The 24,409-nt window shown below is 47.4% G+C and overlaps 1 protein-coding gene across 15 annotated transcripts in view; it reads left to right on the top strand.

Moving 5' to 3' along the window:
• Positions 1–3,347: 3,347 nt before the first annotated feature.
• The window catches only part of nrxn1a (neurexin 1a), a 56,599-nt gene continuing 35,537 nt past the window's right edge, over positions 3,348–24,409 (top strand). For 10 of the 15 annotated variants that reach the window (XM_058062458.1, XM_058062468.1, XM_058062461.1 and 7 more), the window contains exons 1-4: positions 3,348–3,608; positions 4,231–5,551; positions 12,016–12,033; positions 12,770–12,799. In XM_058062458.1, the coding sequence (XP_057918441.1) occupies positions 4,819–5,551; positions 12,016–12,033; positions 12,770–12,799 (781 nt within the window). In that variant the 5' untranslated portion in view covers positions 3,348–3,608; positions 4,231–4,818. The remainder of the gene's footprint in view (positions 3,609–4,230; positions 5,552–12,015; positions 12,034–12,769; positions 12,800–24,409) is intronic. The other 5 variants (XM_058062459.1, XM_058062464.1, XM_058062472.1 and 2 more) reach the window with 2 other exon arrangements.

Here is a 24,409-nt window from a genome sequence, read left to right on the forward strand (position 1 = left end):
GTGTAGCGTGACCTTCTCCCCGTGAGGAGACAAAGAGTCAGGGGTCAGCGGCTGCTGTCAACACGTCAAACAATCCAACAAGAACAGGAAGGATGGATGACGGCCCTCCTCCTCGGCCTCATCGTTCCATAAAGACTAATGTCATCACAGGCGCCGCATATTGGTCACCGCTAATGTGGCCTGATGGAGTGGCACGCTTTCTAAGGATATGAAGCGTCTCCCGCTGGCCGAGCCCTCGTACCAATCCCATAACCTGCTCTGACGCACGCCATTTTTTCCTTCATCTGCTGCGTGCGTAGCTGGCGCCCAGATTTCATCTTTTGATGAGACCACAAAGGATGTCCATTTGTTGGCTGTCACCGTGGCGTCACGTGTATTTTTAGACACCAGGAAGTCCTTTTCCTCTCGCTAGAATCTTCACACCAGAACCGCTACACACAATAACCCGCACAGAAAACGTCTGATTGGTCACACGCCCAAAGTGCTTCCTAACTATGAACGACAGGACGTCTGCCCCTCTGTGACATCACAAAGGAAGGCTTTTACCACGTCTCTTCAAGCCGAGCGTTTTGAGCCATCCCAAACTTCTTGTAGGGTTCACTTCCAGATGTGCAAACCTCGTGATCTGAACCTTTGGCGTGGTTTAACGTGAGAATACAACATTCTAACCACCATTTTAGGTCAGAAAATTGGAAAAAAGCATAATAGGTCCCCTCCAAACTAAAGTAGGCGGGCGCATCAATTTGGGCACACCAACAAAGGAATGACATCGATATTTAGCAGATCCTCCTTTTGCAGAAATAAACGCTTCCTATAGCTTCCAATGAGGTCTGGGTTCTGGCTGAAGGTATTTTGGACCATTCTTCCAGTTTGACCAGCATGGACAGCCTGCTTTAAATCACACCACAGATTTCCAATAACGTTCCGGTCTGGGGACTGAGATGGCCATTCCGGAACGTTGTACTTTTCCTCGGCATGAATGCTTAGTAGAATTATAGCAGTGTTTAGGGTCATTGCCACTGCAGCTGCTTCATCTGTTTTTATGTGGGCTTTTTTATTATATATGATTAATCACACTATTAATATATATATATATATATATATATATATATATATATATATATATATATATATATATATATATATATATCAATCATACTGACTGGTAGCCCTTTTTATGAAGCAAATTCCATTTTCTAAACCAGGCAGAAATAACAAAACCACTTGTTGCTAGGCAGAATTCACAGGGCTCCAGCATTACTCCCTGATAGTTTGGTCTTGAATATGTCAAAAATGTAAAAAATAATAATAATAATACGGTGTCATCTGAATTGGTGTTGCCTTCTAAAGAAATCTCGATGGACGAAGGATGCTAAAAACATTCATCTAGTCATCCTTTTGTTCCCGTCTGTGTACTAGTACTTACGTATCTACTATCTGTTTTGATGCAAACAAGTATTAGGAAATATTTTCCCGCCTTGTTCCACCATGCTGGTTTACGATGGAGGAACATTATCATTTCATAATACCTTTTTGCTCCAAAAGGTCAGCTTGGCCTGGAGATTGGGAGGAGAGAGAGAGTTGTAGTGTAGCCGTGGTGGTCAGTCTAATGGATGCTGATGCTGAGATTGTTACCATAGTAACCCCCCACCCCCACCCCCTCCTCCTCACATAAGATCACATTTGCACAGTGTCTTGGCTGCGCAGGCATTTTAATGGCTCCGCTCTCTGTGGTCTTAAACGTGGTTAATATCTGCTGCCCGGCCGCACGGACGCTCTTCATCAACCTCGAAGGCCTCGCCGGAGTAAATACCTCCGCATAATCACATCGCCGATGGAAACATGGCCCGATGTGCACGTCTACTGTGTGTGTGTGTGTGTGTGTGCGTGTGTGTGTGTGCTCCTCACCGAAGACAAAGACCATTTTCATCCGACGTTGGCTTTTAAGTCCATAAGTTGTCACGGCTCTGATGTGGAAATGAAAGCAGCCCCCATGATCGTGTATCTGTTTCATTTGTGGCGCCCCCTCTGGGTCGCAGTGGCCATATTTTCAACCAACCCTGCTCAAATTTGATTCCCTACGGGTGCGTAGCCAATTTGATGGTGGTTGGGTAAAACGCCATCAAGTCCCAGTAGATCTGTATAGAGCTGTATGAGAAGTTCCAAGTCAAAGTTTGCTGTTACAAACAGTGGCACCATGTGGCGTATTTGTCAGAACATAGGCAACACAGTGGGGGGGGCATGTTTGCACAAATGACCATGATGGCTTACATTCGAGGTGTTCCAACGTTTTCCCATGTGTACATACAAACAGGAGGATACGTTGAGTATTAAAGATGCTAATATCCAATCCCATGGTTTAATATGGAATCATATATCACTTTACTGATCATTCATTTCATTTCTGGAACATATCAAACGTGTCTTCATGCACCTTTGACCAAGTGACATCGCCAACTAGTGGCCTGGCATACAAATGACAGTATTTCATTCCTAGCTTGAATCCCACAAACACATACACCAAACCTCATTTGTGGATTCAAATGTACATTTTTGTGACAGACGGAGGCGTCAGTGATGTCGTTTTAAGTTTGCCGCTAAGAAGCAAATGGTTGCCATGGTGATTTTAGGCTGTGATGTTGGGACCCCTTTGATCGCCATTACTGGGCTAGCTAAGCTAATTGGCGCCACTCTTCTGGGGAGCTGTAGCAGCTCCTTTTTCTCTTCTTTCTCTCGCCCTGTCTCTCTCTCTCTCCCTCTCTCTCTCTCTCTCTCTCTCTCTCTCTCTCTCTCTCCCTCCATATTTTTTACTGGGGAGGAGCGATACTGCTAAATTGGGTATCGATCTTCCGATACCAATGAAGTACATGAGCAGTATGATGATGATTGCATGATGACAATAACACTAAAATGAGGGACAGACATTGAAGGCCTAAATGTTTATTAACAAACTTGTTTGTGAAGAATTTAATCATAAATAAATCTAATAATCGAATAATACAAAAATATAATCTATTAGATAAATAAATAGCAATGTAACAATATAAACTAAAGAATTAAATCATTTATTTTTTATTGAATGCAATAGTTTCAGCACAATAGAGTAAATAATCCAAAATAACTCCCTAAAGGGCGAATTCCCCGAGTATGTAAACGTATATAACGTATATAAACGTATATATTACATGTACAACGTTATATGTTAAACGTATATGTCAAACTATTAGTGAAATAAATGGAACAATATTGGAGCCTTGGTATTGGCATTGTCGATATTTGAATCGATCCGCCAACACCGACTCCTGCCCCCCCCCGCCCCCCCCCCCCCCTCTCTCTCTCTCTTTGCCGCGGTCACTCGCTCGCCGGTCACGTGACGAAGCGTCTTGTCGAGTGTCGGGGAGGAGAACGTCCTCGTGCACCTTTTTCGTCCTCCTCCTCCCGGGAGAGAACACCTTCTAGGTGGTCCTGGATCCTTGTTTTTGCGGGTCGTGTCGTCTACCGAACCACCGAGCCGCCACCAGGCCCTCCTCGGTCTTACCTCAGTCGGCTTGAGACTCACCTCCGGCGGGAAGGAAGGAGGAGGGGGGGTCGATGAGGATGCTGGTGAGGTAGGTGCTAATGTTTCCCTTTAAATGTCGCCGTTTTGCTATGTGAGAGTAATGGAGAGTAATGGAGAGTAATGGAGAGTAATGGAGGGTAATAGACGACTAGCGAGGTGACGGTAAAGGAGAGAGGGTGTGATTTAAAAAAAAAACGGAGCGCAGGAATGGCCGCAAATCGCCAATCAATATTTCAACCGCAGTCATTCACTCCGTCTTATCAATAGCCAAGATGGCGCCCGCGTCCCCCCACGTCGCCCTCGCATGTGTACATACGTGGAAGTGTTCACATGGAGAAAGGTTGCTTCATCCGCGAAGGTTTGACTCATCCGCCGCATCGCTGCCGTTCATTCTCATGAAAAGCATGGAATCCAACACTGCAGGAGCCATGATCCAGCAGAGAACGGAAGCTTTTATTCAAGTCTTTATTTAGGCTGCGGTCTTTATTTCCTCTGTTTTAGGATGTTGGACTAGCCAATACAGTCTGACACATTTTAGTCTTCACTGTAGTCTTGGGATATTTAGGCTGCGGTCTTTATTTCCGCTGTTTTAGGATGTTGGACTAGCCAATACAGTCTGACATTTTAGTCTTCAGTGTAGTCTTGACTGTCCCATGTCTGTTCCCTCCTAGGTGGCTGGAGAGTGATGACGAGGCAAAGAGACGCACAGCATACTTCAAACCTTGCCCCCCATACCTCAAACCTTGCCCCCCAGACTTCAAAACCTGCCCCCCATACCCCAAAGCTGGCCCCCACTAAGTAGACAGGGAGGCGGGAAGGGAGCGGATCCTACAATGACCATGTCATTTCTCTCCATTAGCCGTGTGTGAGCCGTACACACACACACACACACACACACTCGACGCTCCGTGGGGAGTTTTCCTGCATGAGGGGAGAAGGCCTATCTGGGCCACAAAGATGGAGTTCAGGTGCGTCGGGGCACGCATGTACCGCTAGATGCTCCCCCGTGGTCGGAAGGAACAACTGAGAGGAGGAAAAGACGGAAGATGAAAAAAGGATCGTCAGGAGTTTAGAGGCTCACCTGGTTAGGAACGCCAGTTCACCTGAGACATCTTCCCTCCAAGTGCCCTCACCATGAGCGCCAGGCTGGAGCAAGCCGCCCAGCTCTAGCCCCTCCCCCCTTTCCACCGGTGTGAGTGCGTGTGTGTGAGTGTGTGAGTGTGTGTGTGTGTGTGAGTGTGCGAGCGGCGAGCGCGTGCATGAGTGTGATGGCGATGTGCGTCTGGGCGGCGGCCCCTCTGCTCTTCCTGGGCCTGTGCCTTTGCAGCGTGGGGGGCCAGGCCCAAGGCGAGGTCCTGGAGTTCGGAGGCGTGTCCAGTCAGTGGGGTCGCTTCCCGGTGTGGAACGCCTGCTGCGAGAGCGTGCTGAGCTTCAGCCTGCGGACTCACAGCCAGGAGGGCCTTCTGCTCTACCTGGACGACGAGGGCTTCTGCGACTTCCTGGAGCTGCTGCTCCTCCGCGGCCACCTGCGCCTGCGCTTCTCCATCTTCTGCGCCGAGCCGGCTGAGCTGCAGTCGGGCGTGGCGGTGAGCGACGGGCGCTGGCACGCCGTGCGCGTCAAGCGGGACTGGAAGAACACCTCGCTGGAGGTGGACGGGCGGCTGGAGGGATGGGCGGAGGTGAAGAGCAAGAGGAGAGACATGACGGTGTTCAGCCACACCTACTTGGGCGGAGTGACGCCGGAGCTCCACTCGTCGCCCCTGCGCCTCACCTCGCCGTCGGTTCGGGAACACCCCGCCTTCCGTGGCTGGATCACGGCGGTGAGCATCAACGGCTCGCTGGTGGCGCTGGACAGCTCCGAGGGCGTCACGGTAACGGCCGGTTGCGGGCCGGACCACCGGTGCCAGAATGGAGGGGTGTGCAGCTTGGTCAACGACCGCGCCGTCTGCGACTGCTCCGACACCGGTTACCAAGGCAACGACTGCAGTGAAGGTAAGGCCCAAGAACCCCGCTGACCCCTTTACACGCATCTCATCTTTTACACCACGCACACACGTGCACACACACGTGCACACACACACACACACACACATGTACACACTCGCCCAGGTCACATCCAACCTTCACTGCTGCGTTCTCTCGGCGTCTAAGGACCAGCTGCCTCCACAAACATGACGAGACGCGCATCCTAATGGTGTCCTAAATCGATTTCCTGTGCCTGCTAATTATTTAGCATGTAGCACGTAGTATTGGCCCCCTCACAAGGGCAGCCGGCTGGGGGGGGCTTCTTCCAAAGCATCTCCTTCATGGCTGAAGACAAGGACCACATACTGTAGAGCCGCTATGGCTGTGCCCATTGGCTGGACCTGGATTAGAAGCAGGTCCAAGAGGCTGGGAATCGGCGGTGCTTCCATGCTTGTCACCTGGCTGCCTGCACTAATGGATGTCTATTGATTGGCCTTCACCACCAGCCAACATGGAGGTGGAAGCACGCGTGTGCGGTCCATGGCCTGCCAATACTTGGAGCGCTTTGCTGTGTTTTAAGGAACCCTGCGTGCTTTGGTCTAGGACTAGATCAGACTAAGGACTGTTACCCTAGATGTCATTGAAACTAAAAGGCTCTGGAGGCAAGACCTTGAACGGTTAATGGACCTATCTGGACCCGGCGCCACCATCCCAAATGTTCTAGCGACTGCCAACAAAACAAAAGCTCCTTTAGTGTTGCTCATCGGATGTTTTCATGAAATAATGTCCACTAGCACATTAGGCCTCAGGCTAATCAGCTGCCATCACAACGTCTACGCTACTTTATAGCCGCCCCTGCAAATACCCTCAGTGGTGTCATCCCGTTTGATTTAGTCGACTCGCAAACAAAATCTGCATTCTTAATCAATAACCCTTCTCAATGACTGCCTTTTCTAACACCGACCACGCCTCCAGCCATCGATTTCGTTATTGACACGGCCACGCTTGCCAAAAGATGGCGGCGTGGCCTTGCTGCACGCCGTTTGTCACCCGCATGACTTCACACCCCTTCCTTCAGAGCCCCGCCCCCTCCAATCCCACCTTACCTCCAGCATTTAGCCAAGCTGTGATGTCCAGTGTTACCATGGAGACAGCAGCCCACATGCCTCTGATGTATCTGCTCTAACACCCCCCACCCACCCCACCCCACCCCACCCGCTAATGCGAAAAATCAAGTCCGTTGACAGAAAAAAACAAATTCCAGGAATGCAGAATGACACTGATGAATTTCCTTTGTCAAAAACATAGATTGATCAATACATATTGATCCTGGATACTGTAGGAATCTGTTCCAGTACCTAACATGGCCGCTGTTGACGTAACAATTGAGCTGAGCCAAGAAACGTGACGGAAAGTCCTCATGGTCAATGTCGTAGACAGCATTGATGTTATCTCCTACAACAGTTGTCCTCCTCCTTCTCATGGTCATCAAGGTGCTCCCAAACACCAGCATATTCCTCACAGTGGCTGGCTCACCTTCAGAGTACTATTGGTGCTAAGGTGTTTACCAAAGGAGCAAGCCTTATTTGGATATGGAGATTTTGGGATCTTGGTGGTGTGGTGGTGCACCCTTCCCCTTGTCATGTTAGACGGCATGGACTAGGAAGAGCATCCGGAGGAAAAACTAACCCAAACCATTCCTGCCATTGACTGACAGGTGAAAAATGAAAGCTCCTAGTAAATATTGCTAAATAAAATACACTACAATAGGAAATCGCTTTTCTATCCCCCCAAATGTTCAAAATATATTTCTAGTTTTTGTGTTTTTTCCATATGGAATAAATCCACTGTAATTCCTTGGAGATGATTGGCAGCTTTTGCTCCAAATGGTTGATTTCCTCTTGAAACGCCAGCTTTACAGATGCCATGCATGTTCTAAGGGTAGAGTTTGTGCTAACGATGGTGATGTTAGTCATAGCCAGTGTAATTAAAGCAGTGCTTCTCGATGTACTCTGCAGATGGGGGGGGGGGGGGGGTCTATATATTCTACTCTAGTTAAATGTCTTCATGGTTGGCAGGCCTCTTAGTGTCTTCATGCTTCGGCGATGCTGGTGCCAGAAACCCATGCAGTACTTTGTACGGATAAAGAAATACTACAGGTTCTCAGTAGTATTTCAATTGTGGGGGAGGGGGCTGGAAAAATGTCTGCTGCCCCCAGGGGAGGCATGGCACGTAATTGAGTGTAACAGTGTTTTAAGGCGTGGCGTGTATGTATTTAAGTGGTCTTGGCCATTCATTAAAGCCATCACAGTATAAGGTAGAATTGGAAGTATTAAGGTACTAGTTAATTGTGTTGTATGGTAGAAATGGTGCAATGATGGATTGAGTCAGACCCGAGTAGCCAATAGCTGTGGTGAATCTGTGGTGAGTATGGCGCTATGCTGTTTGTGCGTTCGCTCAGCAAGATAGAGCCGATGCTTTGATCAATGGCTCTGCAGAAGCTGGAGAATTACACGCCATCCGGAGCTCGGGGGGGGGGGGGGGGTTTGGACACGTGCACAGATGCACACACGCACACCTAGACGTGCGCATGAGCAAAGGTAGAAATACACGGGAAACGCATGAACACGGTCTGCAGGCTCCACCAGCGCCGCCATTAGTCACAGCACCTGGGATGTTCTTAGCTGCAGCCCAACAGACACGACCGGGCGGACATGTTGCAGCCATCAACAGCGACGTTTAAAGGCGCCTTTATTTGCATACAGATGGATTCCCTTTTCAATTGCCATTCATGTCAATTGTGGCCGCAAGGAAATGATAGCCTCGCTGCTGGAGTGCTTTCACAATAGTCGTCTTGGAAAACCATCCCGGTTTGGACATCCTCTGCACATCAATTTCTTTGCTTGTCATGCTTTGTGTTTTTGTTGGAGAAGGGCTTGATGAGCCACTTTATATCATTGTATTCCTGCATTGCCTTGCACTGTACAGCATATTTAACATGCCATATAGATGCCATATGGATGTTCTCTCACTGCTTGCTTGGCTCTCCAACTCATGTTTACAGCAGCCGTCACACAAGTATTCTGTTTGGCAACTTTCCCCTATTAAAGTCACGTCAGCGTGGTCCAGCCAGCGGAGGTTTGGATTCTATCTTGGAACAATCTCAACCAAAATGGCCCAAAAAAGTTTTCCTACCGTTCAGCTTGGTCGGACAGTTTGGCCAATATTTGGCCTCTGTTTTGGTACAATATTTCCCTGTACTTTATCGTTCCACAAAAAGTAGAATGCCCAAACATACAGTAGCACAGGACCAGTTGGCCCACCCCAGTGCAAACCAGTTTTTAGTGTTTAATGCGACTTTATTTATACTTTCTTATTGTTTTCTATGCCATACGACCCCTTAAGCACATGACCACTATGGATGTGATATGGATATGGATATGGATATGGATATGGATATGGATATGGATATAGAGGAGAGGCTGCATAGCGGGACGGAACATCGAAAAAGACGTTATGAAGGTTGCTGTACAAAGTGGTTATCAACCATGTTTACGTCTGTTGTCAGGGGGAACGCGAGATGGAAGAGTGCACTGACCATTCTATATTTAAACTAGAGAATATACTAGCTTATTTCAGAGGCTATATTTCTATAAGATTGTTGACATTTTAATAAAACCTTGCACACACATTTTGTTAAATATGTGTCTTTTGTCTAAATTCAGTCTATGGAAAATATATCGGAATATACAATATATCGTATATTGATATTTTTTTATTCATTCATTCATTTTCTACCGCCTATCCTCGCGAAGGTCGCTGGTGTGCTGAGATGGCCGAGGGTGGAATTGAGCTCGGGCCTGCGTGCTAACCACTCGTCCGCCGTGCAGCCTGTATATCGATATCCAACCTAATTATATCAGGTTTTGGTCCATATGGCCCAGTCCTAGTTAAATGCGACTCTCATGGAAAGTGAAATGATGTCATCGTGATGAGAACAAACGTTTATGCGTGGAAGTATTTTCTCAAAACCGAGGTACCACTGTATACTGAAATAATCCTCATCCTCGTACCTTCCAACGTTTTCAATTGTTGTGCCTGTCACTATACGTCGCTTGCATAGATGAACCCAGATCCATTATTTGTAGTCCATAATACGATGGAGTGATCCCTAATGAGATGCAGCACAATGGTTAGGAATCACTGCTCTATGATACCATGCTTTCTTACGTAATGATTGGGTGTCGTGTTGCGCTTGAGCCAACTACAGCAGTCTCTTTTTTTACTGCCGTTTAATAGGAAATGGCTGAATTATCAGCCTTCAGCCCTCCATCCTGCCTCTCTGCGCTCAATTATTATTACTTCTACCGTTCTGGTAGTGCAGATCAAGTCCCAAACTTATTCTAACATATTCTTGTGCCAGGCGCCAGAGATAGTAAGAGCCTGTTGGATAAAAATTGCTGGGTGTTTTTTTGGGGCTCATTAGCTACACGCAGGATAAGTGCTGTTATTCTAAAGTGTGAAGTGATTAAGTCGTTGGCTGGGACAGAAATAAATGAAGCACAGTATCTGGCCATATTGACCCCATAGGTTGAAGGTCGTTATTTTTGATCCTCATTGCCTGCAATATTTTTGAATGAATTTTGACTCGTCTTATATTGTCATTGTTATCACTAAGGGAAAATGAAGGGAAGTATTTAATGTCAACTTTTAACATACAAGCTGGCAACATGACTTGCAAGTAGCCAGAGTCGGCTAATCTGATGGTTTGAGTCCATTTGATGGTTTAAGGAGCTTTTGCAGCTACCCGGACGACTACACCAGTCATGGTGTCAATCAATATGTGCCATTCAACTTGACCTACCCACTTCACTGTCTGGGACGTTGGCATACTCATGCTCATATTGTATACACACATCCTTTACTCGTGTACTCCTTGGGGGTCTTATTCAGTAAAGTTCCATGTTGTTATTTTCTGATGTTTAGAGTGCTCCTGAAAAATGGGACACAAACACGTACAGCAATTTGTACGATCAAATAAGACAAATCATTCCAGGTGGACTGTTAAATTATCAAATATTATATACTATTCTATTTTATAATGATCAAATTATTATAATCTGGCCCCGGGTTAGGGTTAGCTAGGGTTAACTCCAAATGTAATGTATTGGATTACATAAGGGGTGTTCAAAGTACGGCCCTGGGACATTTGCGGCTTTTTAAAAATTCTAAAAATAGAATGCGGTCCTAAATGCATAATATTATGAGGAACAATAATGTCATTTTAATAGCAGAGATATTTAAAAAATGTAGTAATATTATGAGAAACAAACAAAACAAAATAGTGTATACATGTGTTGCTTATCAATATTTTCACGATGTGGCCCTCGCTAGAAGGTTGGACACCCTTGGATTACACAACCGATAACATTTTAAATTAACCGTATGTTTTTGAGGCATAGGAGAATCGTCTGAATGTTCTGAGCTCCTGTTTCGATGCCACAGTTGTTTCCATGCATGGATGGCGTATTGTTACACAGCCAAGTACTGCACTCCTTGCGTGGAGGCGTGATTATCCCACAGAATTCCACACGATCGACTAACTGATGAATGGATTAGCATCCTTAGCAGCCTTTGCAGTAGAACAGGGCGGGGAAAAGAACATCTAGCTAAGCAACCTTCCAGCTCCTGGTTGACCTTCTATGGTGTGCAGCACAGTTCTTAAGGATTGTGATGATGTCATGCGCTGTGCATGTCAGCATGTAATCTGTGCGAGGCGCCATGTCGCCCTGATTGCCGCTCCAGTCTTTGTGCCCGCGAGTGAAGTCGACCTGTTAGGCCTCGTCCTTGAGGCCCAATCACAGTTAGCATGCTCGTGGCTCCACCTGTTCCTGGTACGCCACTAGCACAAGGGCACAGGCGACGGCGTTCACCCACACTTAAAGACACACACACACACACACACACACACAGTCAGTGTTGAACCATGCATGCCCTCTTTCCTGCACTGCGACGCCACCCCTTCCTGCTATGTCACATCATTATTATGACATCATTTGTCAGTCTAAATGTGTGTTTGCGTGTGTGTGTGTGTGTATACGTGTGCGTGTGTGTTGCATGCTGTTAGGGTGAGCTCAGAGGAGCGGAAGCGGCCTCAAGGTAAGTGTTGGGGGTAACCGGCTCCGAATCTTAAAAGGCAGGTAGGAATAAATCCGACCCCCCCCCCCCCCCCCCCCCCCCCAACTGCAAAGCCAGCGTGTGTGTTGGTACATTTTGCTTTTACTGCAGATGTGTGTGTGGGCCCCCTTGACTACCTTTGCAAACACCGCTAACCAGTGTGGATCTGTGTGGACCCTTGCATGCACATTGCGCAATAACCCTGGACCGGTGTGCATGTACAGTAAGTAGCCATGGTAACCCAAAGGGCTTAGCATGCATGTTAATGAATGTCTGTCTCTTTCTTTCCTCGCCTGGCCGTGACCCCCTCCCAGAGCACGCCTACACGCCAGGTAGGTACCCTGCACCTTTTATAGCCTAGCTACCTGTTTGCTACCCTACTTCCTCAAGCAGTGGCCCCTGGAATAAAGACAGCATACATTAAGAAGCAGCCTAGCTGAGGCCATGTCCCGTGGAGGAGGACTGGTCCTTGCTGCACAGCAAACCTGGCATCTGTACAGCTCAAGTTGCTGCAAGTCGTGACGGTCAAAGTGTCTCGAAACTTTTGACCGCTACGCCATTTCATACTGTTGTAAAAATGCCAGCATCCAAACAAAAGGCATTCATCTTTAATCACTATATGAGGAAATACGGTATCCATGCTTTCCATGTTTTATCTTGCTAGCACATTCCGTCCGTTCCTCATTCCCTCTCTTCCATGATATTCCAGTGAAAGCATCCGCTCTGATTTCCTAGCCATTTCTTTTACCACGTCATCCTTTTGGGGTCTGCTCCCGGCTTTGCTAAATGTTTTGTGGCAATGTAAGGTTGGCTGCAGACGTGGCTGGTAAGTGCAACATCACCTCCAACAAAGCCCCCCCCCAGGTCACATAGAGACACATAAGAAGCACCGCACTCTACTAGCTAGCGCTCTCTGTGGAGCTGCCCACAGACGAGGACGTGTCTGCTAGGCGGGAAGACCCCTTTTAATACAAACACACTAGACACATACTGGATTGCACATGGAAACAAAGACTACACGCCCCATGATCCTTTGCTGTGCTGACTGTGCTCTTGTCTTCCTTTAAGGTCTGGCACACCTGATGATTGGCGACCAAGGTATGGGCTCCTCTTACCTCACTTCCTGTTGTATTCTGCTATACCATCACCCCCTCACCTCCTCTCCCTGCACACACACACACACACACACACACACCACCCCCACCCCCCCATTATCATCACCATGTGGCGCGGGAGGAAGTTGTCTCTCTAGGCACTGAACCAGGTCAGTTCTTTCCTGTAATTGAGCTTTGGTGCTTTTAAACGGCCCCATGGAGATGATGGAGTTTTAATTGAAGCTGAGCCATTGAGATGGAGGACTTCAGCATTTGCTGTGGAACTAATACAATCATAATAATAATAATAATAATAATAATGTGGCTTTTAACATCATTCAGGAGGAGTGAGAGATGAGCCTGAGAGCAACTTCTGCTGGGTATTAACTCACCAGCCACTTAATTAGGTACTAGCGTCACCCAACAAGCGGTGATTGGAAATCAACTCTCTGTTGTAAATACTTCCAAGTTCTTGGTTAACAATAATCACTTGTTCATGCTCAAAGTCACATGGGACAGCTCTAGCCTGAAGGGGACCGGATGCAAGATCCAAGTGGGAAAGCTGTCTGGTCGGAATACTGGATGTACATTCTGTATTGTCGTTACGCACCACAACAGCCTGAACCAACAGTCTCAGACCAGAGGTGTCCTATCAAGTCATTGAGCTGAACCGATGAAGCCTGCATCCCACCCTCAACCTGGATGGATGTATATTGAAATATGTCATGTAATATTATATTCTATGGCATATTGGAATTGGCAGGAATAAGCCCAAAGAAATACTTTTCAACTCTTCAAGATGTACTTCATTAAGTGACATGGGAGAGGTTTTAGGATCCTACAGCTTTGCATTGCTTGGCTGAGGTCATGGAGGCTTTCATTTTCTTTCCTCTTCCGCCATCTTCCACTGCATTCATCTGCAGCCTTGAATGGCGTCACCCGTCGAGGGTGCGTGCCACCCATTGAGGGTGGGCGCGTGCTTGCATACTGTATGCGGGTGGCGTCACATGACCGGGCTGAGGCCGTGGCGGCTCTCCCGGGATCCGCATCCATCCCTGCTTTTTGGCAGCGTTTCATCGGCTTCCAGCTCGTCACGCTGTGCCCGCGGTGCTCGTACACTGGCACGGTGCATGTTTCTCCGAACAGATGTTCCTGCAGTGTATGAAAGCAATTCCGAGATACCGCCAACCTCCCCCGAGTCGTTTGCTCGGTGCTTTTTTTGAACGCAGCCCAAAAACAAGTGCCGCTACAATGCTTTTTGAAGTGTTGGACTCACAATGCCAATTTCATTTTTTCTGCCCATTTCCCTTCTTTCTGCCCTCTTTTCCCCCTTTTGGACTCCACGCTCTGGAAAAATAGGAAAGCTCAGAGGTACCCCACCCATTTCCTTCTTTATGGCGCGCTAAATGGTTTTGACATCCTATGCTTTGACAGATTGGCGTGTGTGTGCTGCCTTTTACATTCAAATAGTTCCATTTTGGTCAGGTAAGCTGCTGGTGTGTGCACACGTGTGCACGGGTGTACGGGTGTGCACACGTGTGTACGGGTGTGTGTGAGCTGCTCATTGACGTGCCAGCATGCATGTGAATGATTGAGAGCTCCAATGGAGGCTATTGAAAAGTGTGAAGGTAGGTTGGCCCTGCATGACGCTGATGAATACACTGATTGGCCCACATGACCACTAGGTTCCACTCGGTTCTTTGATTGGACGAGAGAACATGATGAAGGCTTGCCCCCCCATTGTGACGGGTCCACTGTCCCATTGTGTCAGATGAACTGGAAAAGAAACAAATGGTCCAAAAGCCGGTAGACGGAAATAACCTGAATGCATCGCAAACGATGCCTTTAACCAGCAATCACAGCCAGGCGTCCTATTCAGACGCCCGCTTCTTCCAAGGCTGATTGCTGGGTGCATTTGGGGGCACCACTTGTCTGCTGGGATCCTCCAGTGGAGAGCCTCCGCAACTCTGGGCTACTGGTCTGCTGTGGCTACTGGTCTGCTGTGGCTACTGGTCTGCTGTGGCTACTGGTCTGCTGTGGCTACTGGTCTGCTGTGGCTACTGGTCTGCTGTGGCTACTGGTCTACTGTGGCTACTGGTCTGCTCTGGCTACTGGTCTACTGTGGCTGTGGCTACTGGTCTGCTGTGGCTACTGGTCTGCTGTGGCTACTGGTCTACTGTGGCTACTGGTCTACTGTGGTTGTGGCTACTGGTCTACTGTGGCTACTGGTCTGCTGTGTCTACTGGTCTACTGTGGCTGTGGCTACTGGTCTACTGTGAGTCAGGCAGCCCAGGAAGTGTAATTCCTTCATCTTCGTCCCTCCACGTTTGAACTCAAGTTGGCAATGAAGTGGGTTAACGTACCTTTTCAGCATAATTACCCAACAGTCCTCGTGTTTGTGCACGCCAGGGGTGTCCAAACCTTTACCTTTGAGGGCTGCATACTGACAATCAAATGATTGACAGGCCGCTTTGATATATAACATTTTGTAAACCCATGTAGATAAGCCAGAATGCAGCCTCCATCTGATATCTGATATAGGTAGGTAAATCGCTGTATTATTAGTATGAACTTGTTTTTCTCAAATGACATATTTCTTAGTCCCATATGACTTTAGATATCATAACTTCCAAAATTCACAACTTTATACTTGTTTTTCGTAATATTCAGACTTTAAAGCCCCCCCAGTTGCTTCCAATGTTTTTCATTTCAACTGTTAGCATACAGGATGGCAACATGACTCGGCAAATCAGGCATTCAGACATTCAATCATCTAGTTGTAGTTTTAGGATACACCATGTAGGCATGGCAACAGGCAAAGGTAGGCAGCTAATGGCCCCCGGGCTACACAGCACACTTTATTCTTGTACCATGACAATATATATTTGATACTTCATACTGTACTTTTTTCTAATATTATGACTATTCTCAAAATGTTTTGTCAATTAGTATTATGACTTTCTTCTAATAGTTCATTGTTATTTTCATAAAATGACTGCTGTTTTTTTTTTTGCTCTTTTCTTGTTTCATTGTATTTTTAGACCGTAAAATCAATAAAAATTAAAAAACAAGAACGGCCAGAAATAGCTCCCAGGCCACACTTTGGACACCCCTGGCCTTTTTAGTGCCCCATAAGCAGCGGACTGCAGTGTCTCGCTACACGATTGTTTGGCAGACGCAGTCGGTTTAAAGCGAACACGGTGAACGTGTACACCGCGACATGAAGTCCGTCAAACGGGACAGGCGGAGCCTCGCTTAGCTAGCTCGGCGTAACGAGGCTCTTTGAGGAGCCCCCCAAGCTGAAATGAAATAAGCTGGTGGGTGTGCATGCAGCAGGAACTGACAGGAAAATGCTAGCGTGCGGCGGAGAGAAAGGTGCTAAAAGAATGAATGATGGAGCGGGAAAGCCGGGAAAGCCGGGAAGCGGCAGTGACAGTAAAGCAGAGTCGTCTGGGCTCCTGTGATGCGCAGCGACCGGCTGTATCTGCCAAGCGACAGCGGTGCACCCGCCTGCCCTCACGGGCTTGCTCCTTCTACCGGGGACATCAGCCCTGATGGGGTGCCGCCGACCTTTCCCCTCGACCGCATAAAACACCGCTATCTCTCTCCCTGGGGACGATCGCCACAGATCACATCACAGGCTGAGTGGGTGAAAAAGGAGGCAGGGGTGGAAAGTACCAGAAGTATCACGAAGGCCAAGGAAGACCAATGAAGACCAAGGAAGACCAAGGAAGGCCAAGGAAGACCAAGGAAAACCAAGGAAAACCAAGGAAGACCAAGGAAGACCAAGGAAGACCAAGGAAAACCAAGGAAAACCAAGGAAGACCAAGGAAGACCAAGGAAGACCAAGGAAAACCAAGGAAAACCAAGGAAGACCAAGGAAGGCCAAGGAAGACCAAGGAAGACCAAGGAAGGCCAAGGAAGACCAAGGAAGACCAAGGAAGACCAAGGAAGGCCAAGGAAGACCAAGGAAGACCAAGGAAGGCCAAGGAAGACCAAGGAAGACCAAGGAAGACCAAGGAAGACCAAGGAAGACCAAGGAAGAGGGTGAAGTTTAGCTAAGCCGTTTCTCTAAAAACCAGGAATCTGTCGCCAGTCCTGGGTGAAGGTCTACCTAGCATGGAGCAGAGCTGTTTTGAATTGGTCCCTCTGCTTGTCTCCATTTCTTTATTTGGTGTGGTCCCTGTGAGGCGGTTTGTTCAGCCTAATGGCGGCTGTCCCGAGTGTCTCCATATCAATCCTGCAATCTGTGTGCCTGCTGCATCGTCAAGTGGTCAGTGGGATGACCTTTAAACACACGAAGGAGGAGACAAAAAAGACACACTCACACACAATAACCTTTAAAGAATGACTGCTGAGTAGGTGAGTGTGTGTGTGTGTGTGTGTGTGTGTGTGTGTGTGTGTGTGTGTGTGTGTGTGTGTGTGTGTGTGTGTTGACTGTAAATATGCATGAGTAAGACTGCCTGCACTTATTCTTCACGGTCAGCGGACGAAGTGAGGACGAGGTGTGTGCGTTTGCGTGTTGTGCGCCCGTGTGCGTGCCTGGTTGGAGCGCATGAGTGTGCGCTCGGGAGGTGGATTGTGAGTCATCGTTGTGACACATAAAGCGTTGGCCATCCCAGCGGCTCCTTTTTAACACATTGTCTTGTGTGGCGAAAAGCACAGATGGACGTCTTCTCCATTCAGGCATGTTCGCTGTCGCATTTGTCTTTAAATTGCCTCTCTTGTGTTTTCGTACCTCCTCCTCACTTGTTTCCAACACACACACACACACACACACACACACACACACACACATAAAGACTCCACCATATGTGGCTTTGAGGATGGCAACAGACGCCAAAGCACCAGGAACCAGTTGGTACCAGAAAGGTACAGCATGTCCCTTACCTCTTACTCATCCTGATCCCGGACCCTAATAAAAGTCACACAGCTGATTCATTTTTCATCAAATACCGTCCCGCACAGGCTGGGGGGGGGGGGGGGGGGCGGCTTATTCATCGTCATTTATCATGAATGCTGAGACAGAAATACAGGAAGCTATTGCCACCTGGCTGACTTCAGCGTATCAGGAACCTTTACAATAATTTAGATATAAGACGCTTACCGTATCTGCATTCGTAGTGGAGGTCGCGTCGGACCGGCTGCCTGACATCAACATTAGCTTGTCGACATAACCCAAACTAGCATTTGCATGACTGTTTTTAGCCAAAGACATGAGACAATAGTCAGCTTTATTAACACGCAGAGAACACATATGCAGTAACCTTTCACACAGGAGCTGCTGTCTGACGCTCTCTACGCTACCACTCCGCTAACAGTCAACTCTAGCTAGCTAGCTAGCTGGCGTCACACGCTTCACTTCCCAGGCCCAAAGACAGTCAAACGCTGTAGTACACTTCGTCTTTTCAAAGCCTTATATTTGTATTTACCTTCACTCTGTGGCTGCACGGTGGTCGAGTGGTTAGCGTTCGGTGGACGAGTGGCCATCCGACTTTGATTGCACCTACTCCTGTGTGGAGTTTGCATGTTCTCCCCGTGCATGCGTGGCTTTCCTCCCCCATTCCAAAAACATGCTAGGTTAATTAGCCAAATTGACTGTCGTGTAATCTTAGCGGGGAAGGTACTGCTATTGCTAACATGGCGTAGTAGCTAAAAATACCCGCTGACGGCACCACGCACGCAAGTGAGCAGCCATTGGAGGTGTGAGGACGTGGTGGTGTTAAAAAGAGGCAAGCGACATCTGACCGATTTTTGGCTGTGAAAATAAAAGTGTGAGGACGGAGCGTTAGTCCCCGATGGTCGTCGGCTGTGTTCATGATGACTTCCTGGTTGTCCTTCGTGTTTCTCTCAGCCCCCAACAAAGTAGAACAACGTCTTTCCCCGCAGCTCAGAATGTCATCAATGCGCTGCCAACTTTGGCCAATTCCTACGCGTCGCTATTTTCACCTGCTTGCCAAGATACGGATTCTTTAGCTGTCCATCATTAGCCACATGCTTTCTGTCTTCGCGTAGTTAATTAGATTATATTATATTCATTCTATTTTACTTTCACCCGACGGACAGTTCTAGCCGCCAAATAAGTCTAGAAACAGCACGGCTTCCTCTCATGTAGAGGATCTTTGACTAGGGAATCGCAGATATTGAGGATCTTTGACCAGCAATTTGGTCGTAGGTCCTTAAATACAGCATGGTGCTCCTGTCATTTAGAGGATCTTTGACTAGGGAATCGCAGATATTGAGGATCTTTGACTAGCAATTTGGTCGTAGGTCCTTAAATACAGCATGGTGCTCCTGTCATTTAGAGGATCTTTGACTAGGGAATCGCAGATATTGAGGATCTTTGACTAGCAATTTGGTCGTAGGTCCTTAAATACAGCATGGTGCTCCTGTCATTTAGAGGATCTTTGACAAGCATGTTTGCAGTCTGTCCTTAAAAACAGCAGAGAGCTCCTGTCACATCAAGGATCTTTGACTAGTCAGTGCTCTTGTCATATAGTTTAAGGTTGTTTAACTCTGGTCTTAGACGTAGAGGAGTACGTTTGTGGTTGGAGGATATTTGACTTTAATGACTTTAATGGTAAAAAAGAGTCCAAAAGGAGAACAATAGTGAAGAAAGACATGTGACACGTGGTCACCAGCCCTGTCATACATCTTTACTGTAAACCTGATGATGACCAATATTCCACCTGTAAATGTTCACTAATGGCCATAAGCAAGCGTGGGCCTTTTCCAGTTCAGCACATTCCCATCAACGTGCCTTAGGAGGCACCACAAGGCTGACGTGCCCTCCGGTGGTTGGAGTATGAAGACATCACGCTGCCTTGCCATTGACAGCACATGAAGGCTGCAGATAGATGGAGGCTTTGTGGAGGAGTTTAGGATGAGGTAAAAAGAGCGTAGACGAGTGATGCCGAGCGAAGATACAAAGCAGCACAGAGACGAGAAGGTCGGAGACACAAAGGGAGACAGGAAGTGAGATAAGACTGCAGAGATTCTCAGGGGCGCCGCATCCTCTCCTTGGGCTCGGCGCCTGGACGCGGTTGGGATTCATCAGCCATGCAGATCCCTCACCCTAACCTGCTGACGCACGCACGCGCTCCCAAACACGCTGCCATTGTCTTTCACGGCTCTTTTGTGTGGGCTCCGCTTTGGACGCCAGCAGCCTATTGCAGGCTTTCCTGCAATGTTGTTTCACATCCAGTCAGTCACCTGAAAGCTTTTATTTTTAATATTAATGGCTCCACTCATGCACACACACACACACACACACACACACACACCTAACGATGGCGCACTTAAGCCGTGGTGTTGCAGGGAAAGCCTGCAATTGGCGCTTGGCTCCAGTGCCCCATCTGGCATTTCAAGTTCATTTCTTTGCCGTTTGCCAAAACGACAACAAGCCTACTTGGGAGTCGCACAAAAACTCAATTATTTTTCTGGCTTGTCTGGCATTAACACAACAACTGAAATAGCCACAGCGTCCATTAAAGACCCATTTCATTTCCTGCGGAGAATGAGGTCTTTATGTGCTTATTATTTGTGAACAAGCTGCCGTATGAGGGGGGGGGGGGGGCTTCATTAGGCCACCTACTGTATTTACATGCAAATTGCTGCATGTTTTGTTGTACAAACGAGCAGCATAATATGGCGGCGGCCGACTGCATGTGTGACTAAAAAGGATGAAAGTAGCTGTGATCTTATCCAGCTTAAGACAAATACATTGTTCTGCCTGCAGACATTGTCATGGAAACAAGCCAGTTTCCTTGGGTACCAGGGAAGAGGCCAAATGTGTGCTACAGACAGATGGGGAGGGGGGGGGGGGGCGAACAGAGATATAAAAAAACCAAAATGGGACAAGAAATAAAAGATTTAATAGAACGCTAAATGTGATGGTTTCATTGCTTCTTGGATCAGAGAAGTCAACCTTGAAATGCCGAGAGGAGAACTCCTACCTCCTCCAAAGCACTTCATGCATTTCTCAGCTCTTTCACCGAGTCATTTAGGTGCCAAATTCCCACTTTTTCCTTTTCATTTGGTCACTGCAGGCAGTGACAAGCACCACAATCAAGAAGTGACGATTAAGCCGCTACTCAATAAAGCAACTCTTTGACGAGACCGTTTGAATCCGCCTTAGTCCATCTGGCTCACCCTCGTCACCGACAAAGTCACCTTGACTTGATGACGTATGACGACCATTGGCCAATAAGAGCAGCAGTTAGTCAAGTAATCATTGGTTTGCCGCCTTTCGGTGATGAACGATGGCCGTCTTTATTTTGGAACTGGACCGGAAGCTCTAAAGTCCAATGCAGTAATATGACGAGAATAAAGTAGAACTACGGTGAGGAAGAAGTTGTAGCAAATAAAGTTGTAGTTTTGGGGAAATTAGGTTGCAAAAAACGTTGTGTAACGATAACTTGGAATTCTGTCCTGATGGCCTGTAATGATATCAGCCTGATCATGAAAAGCTATATTAAAAAAAAAATGCTGTATACAACGCATGTTCATTCTACCAAAGGATATGTCATGTTCCATATATACGTAGGTATCGGCTGATATCGCTATCTGAAATTAGAATATAATATCAGCATATCGGTTTTCGGCAAAAAAGCCAATATCAGACATCCCTTTTTAATTATGAGAAGAAAATCATATCTGGAATAGTCCGACACAAATGGGAAAGAAAATCATTGTATTTTGATGTGAACGTCATGTTTCACATAAGGATTATGAATGTTATTCAGACATGTCAGAAGGTACTTCAAGCTAGTACAATTTTTCAAGAGTATTGAGTGTAAAACTGTAAAATAACCCAACCATTGAATGGGTTTATTTAACCAAAGAAATGTAAAAGTCGCTCCAGAAGAGTACGGCGTTCCCAGTCTCAAGCGTCTCTTAGAACACGGCTCTTGAATTAAAATTGAGTAAAGTCTGTTTATGTCATTTTTTTCACAGCGGAGGTCCAAATCTTATTTTGCCTGAAATTGCATGAAGCAGACTGGCTCCTATGAATATCAAATATAATGAAAGCCTGCACCAGCGTACAAGCAGTGCTTATCAAATAGTCAAACGGCCCCCTGAGGGGGTGCAGTGAACTTTCATGGGGGCATGGTACAGCGAGGACTTCCAATATTAGTGCAGACCTGCCAAGTTGTCTGAGTTTGAATTTGAATATGCTGCTATGCCCCGCCCTTCTCCATTTTGCTGCATTTCAGTTGAGTGTGTACAGTAAAGATCAAGAAAGAGATATTATCACTTTCTCAAAGAATTGCTAAGTATTTGTCCCCCGGTGGCATGACAGGAAGTAACTGAGAACCGCTGGCTACTGTACAAACAATGACTGAACACAACGGGCTCATTTTAAGCTAAAGAAAACTGATCCCGTTTCTCTGGAACCAAATGGAATCCTGTTGTTTTAGTGACGTCTCATTTTGCTTTGTCATCATGTTGCTTTGCTGGAAAGGAATCTGCTAGGACTCTTGGAGGTTTGTCACCCTGGGCGCTACACTTAGACCGTAGGAGACACAGCTTTGGCTCCGGGTCCATGTACCCGTGAGGACGGCTTCCATTTCAGATTGGCTGACAAGGCCTTATCTTCTTCTTTCTCTTTGGGCTTTTCCCTTCGGGGGTCCTCACAGCCAATCGATCTCCTCCATCCAACCCTGTCTTCTACATCCATCCAGCTCTTCTTTGGTCTATTGACCGTCTCTCCTCTGGACATGTCCCAACCATCTCAGTCTGGCCTAAAGGACTTTATCTCCAAGGCCTCTAACATGGAATGTCCCTCTGATGTACTCCTTCCTGATCCTATCCATCCTGGTCACTCCCAATGAGAACCTCAGCATCCTCATCTCTGCTTCCTCCAGTTGTGCTTCCTGTCTCTAGAGCAAACATCATGGCTGGTCTCAGCACAGTTTCGTATATTTTGATGTGTGTCCTGTTGCAGAAGGTTTTATGATGGTGATAGTTTGGCCCAGGAACTGAAATCTGAAATCTGAAGAAATTCAATATGTTGGACCTGGAAGCACGTAAATAACCAGAACATCCAAAGTGTTTTTTATGTCAGATTTAGTGTGTGAAAGACTAGAGTTGAAAAACAAAGCAATAAGAGACCAACATGGCGCCGGCCAATCTGTCACTGGTGTCCCGACAGTAATATCCTCCCGCTCACGCGGCTTGTTTGCAACGTGATAGCCCGCTCCTTCTCCGTAGCAGATGCTCTGTGTCAGCGCTCGGAAGATGGCGGCCACACTTCTTCCCGTTAGTGAGTTTTGACAGCATTGATTTGGACGCTTGAACTGAATGGCCAGACTATGCATATGTTAGCATACATCGTATGTTAGCATACATCGTATGTTAGCATACATCATATGTTAGCATACATCGTATGTTAGCATACATCGTATGTTAGCATACATCGTATGTTAGCATACATCGTATGTTAGCATACATCGTATGTTAGCATACATCGTATGTTAGCATACATCGTATGTTAGCATACATTTACATCAGCCACAGTGCTAGCCATATATCTTTTTGCACTAGTTGAGTGCATAGTTAATCCACCTGCCGGTTATTAAATAAGGGACATCTGTGTGTGTGTGTGGGGGGGGGGTGTTTGTGTGGAAATGCCGGGTGGTGGCTGATAGCAGAAATGCATCGTGGGCTAAAAAGGAGGTGCGGGGGAATTGCAGTGTGCTATCTCCAAAATGACAGGGCTGCCATGATTGAAGCTTGCAACTCTCGGATTTAGATGGAGCAGCATTTTTCAGCCCTACACCCCCCACCCCACCCCACCCCAACCCCCCCCCCCCCCTCCCCCCACCCCAACCCCCTCCTGTGCCACTCCTTTCTATCCATCCATCCAACGCTTCCTTCTCTTCCATTTTGTTTGCTCATCATGGCGGGTCTCACTTGTTACTAAACACACGCACCCCCCCCCCCCCCCCCCCCCCCCATTGGGGGCTGTATAATGTACGCTCCCCTTGATGGGGCCCAACCTCCATCCGCCATTTTGATTCAGTACAGCTGTCCGTGATAATGTGCGCTTCACCCAATCACCCTCTTCTCCCTCAACCTGGCCTCCTGCTTGGCGCTCCCCCTCCGAGGAGCAAACCAAAGCAAACCCACGCGTCCGCAATGGCGTTCGCTGCATACCCGGGAACGCCCACGTTCCATGGAAATCAGAGATGGGAGCACGGCACATCACATTGCAAGCAGACCACGGAGGTTGGACTGACTTGAAATTTCTCCCACGCCAAACAAGGCCAGTGTTTGAATGAATGGCCACAAAAGCTGATACGCTAATAAGCTACTGCCGATCACTCAGCTGGAAAACTGGATGGATCCAAGAACCCCCAGACGGGGAAAGTCCAAGTCCTCAGTCGTCAGAGGCACCTTTAAATGATGTGCAAAAATAAAGCCTTCATTTCATTCCATTTGTTTTCCTGGTGAGCGCAGTACGATTCCCAGGAACACATCCAACCAAGCAGGTGGATGAAAACCAGGATCATTCCTCTAATTCCACTTCCTTGCTTCCCAAGTCCTTTTCAGGTCATCCTCCTCCTTTCTGGGATGACAGATGAAGTGTGTGACATGTGTTTTGTGTGTACTC

Source organism: Doryrhamphus excisus, chromosome 22 (genome assembly GCF_030265055.1).
Source record: "Doryrhamphus excisus isolate RoL2022-K1 chromosome 22, RoL_Dexc_1.0, whole genome shotgun sequence".
NCBI classification, from domain to species: domain Eukaryota; kingdom Metazoa; phylum Chordata; class Actinopteri; order Syngnathiformes; family Syngnathidae; genus Doryrhamphus; species Doryrhamphus excisus.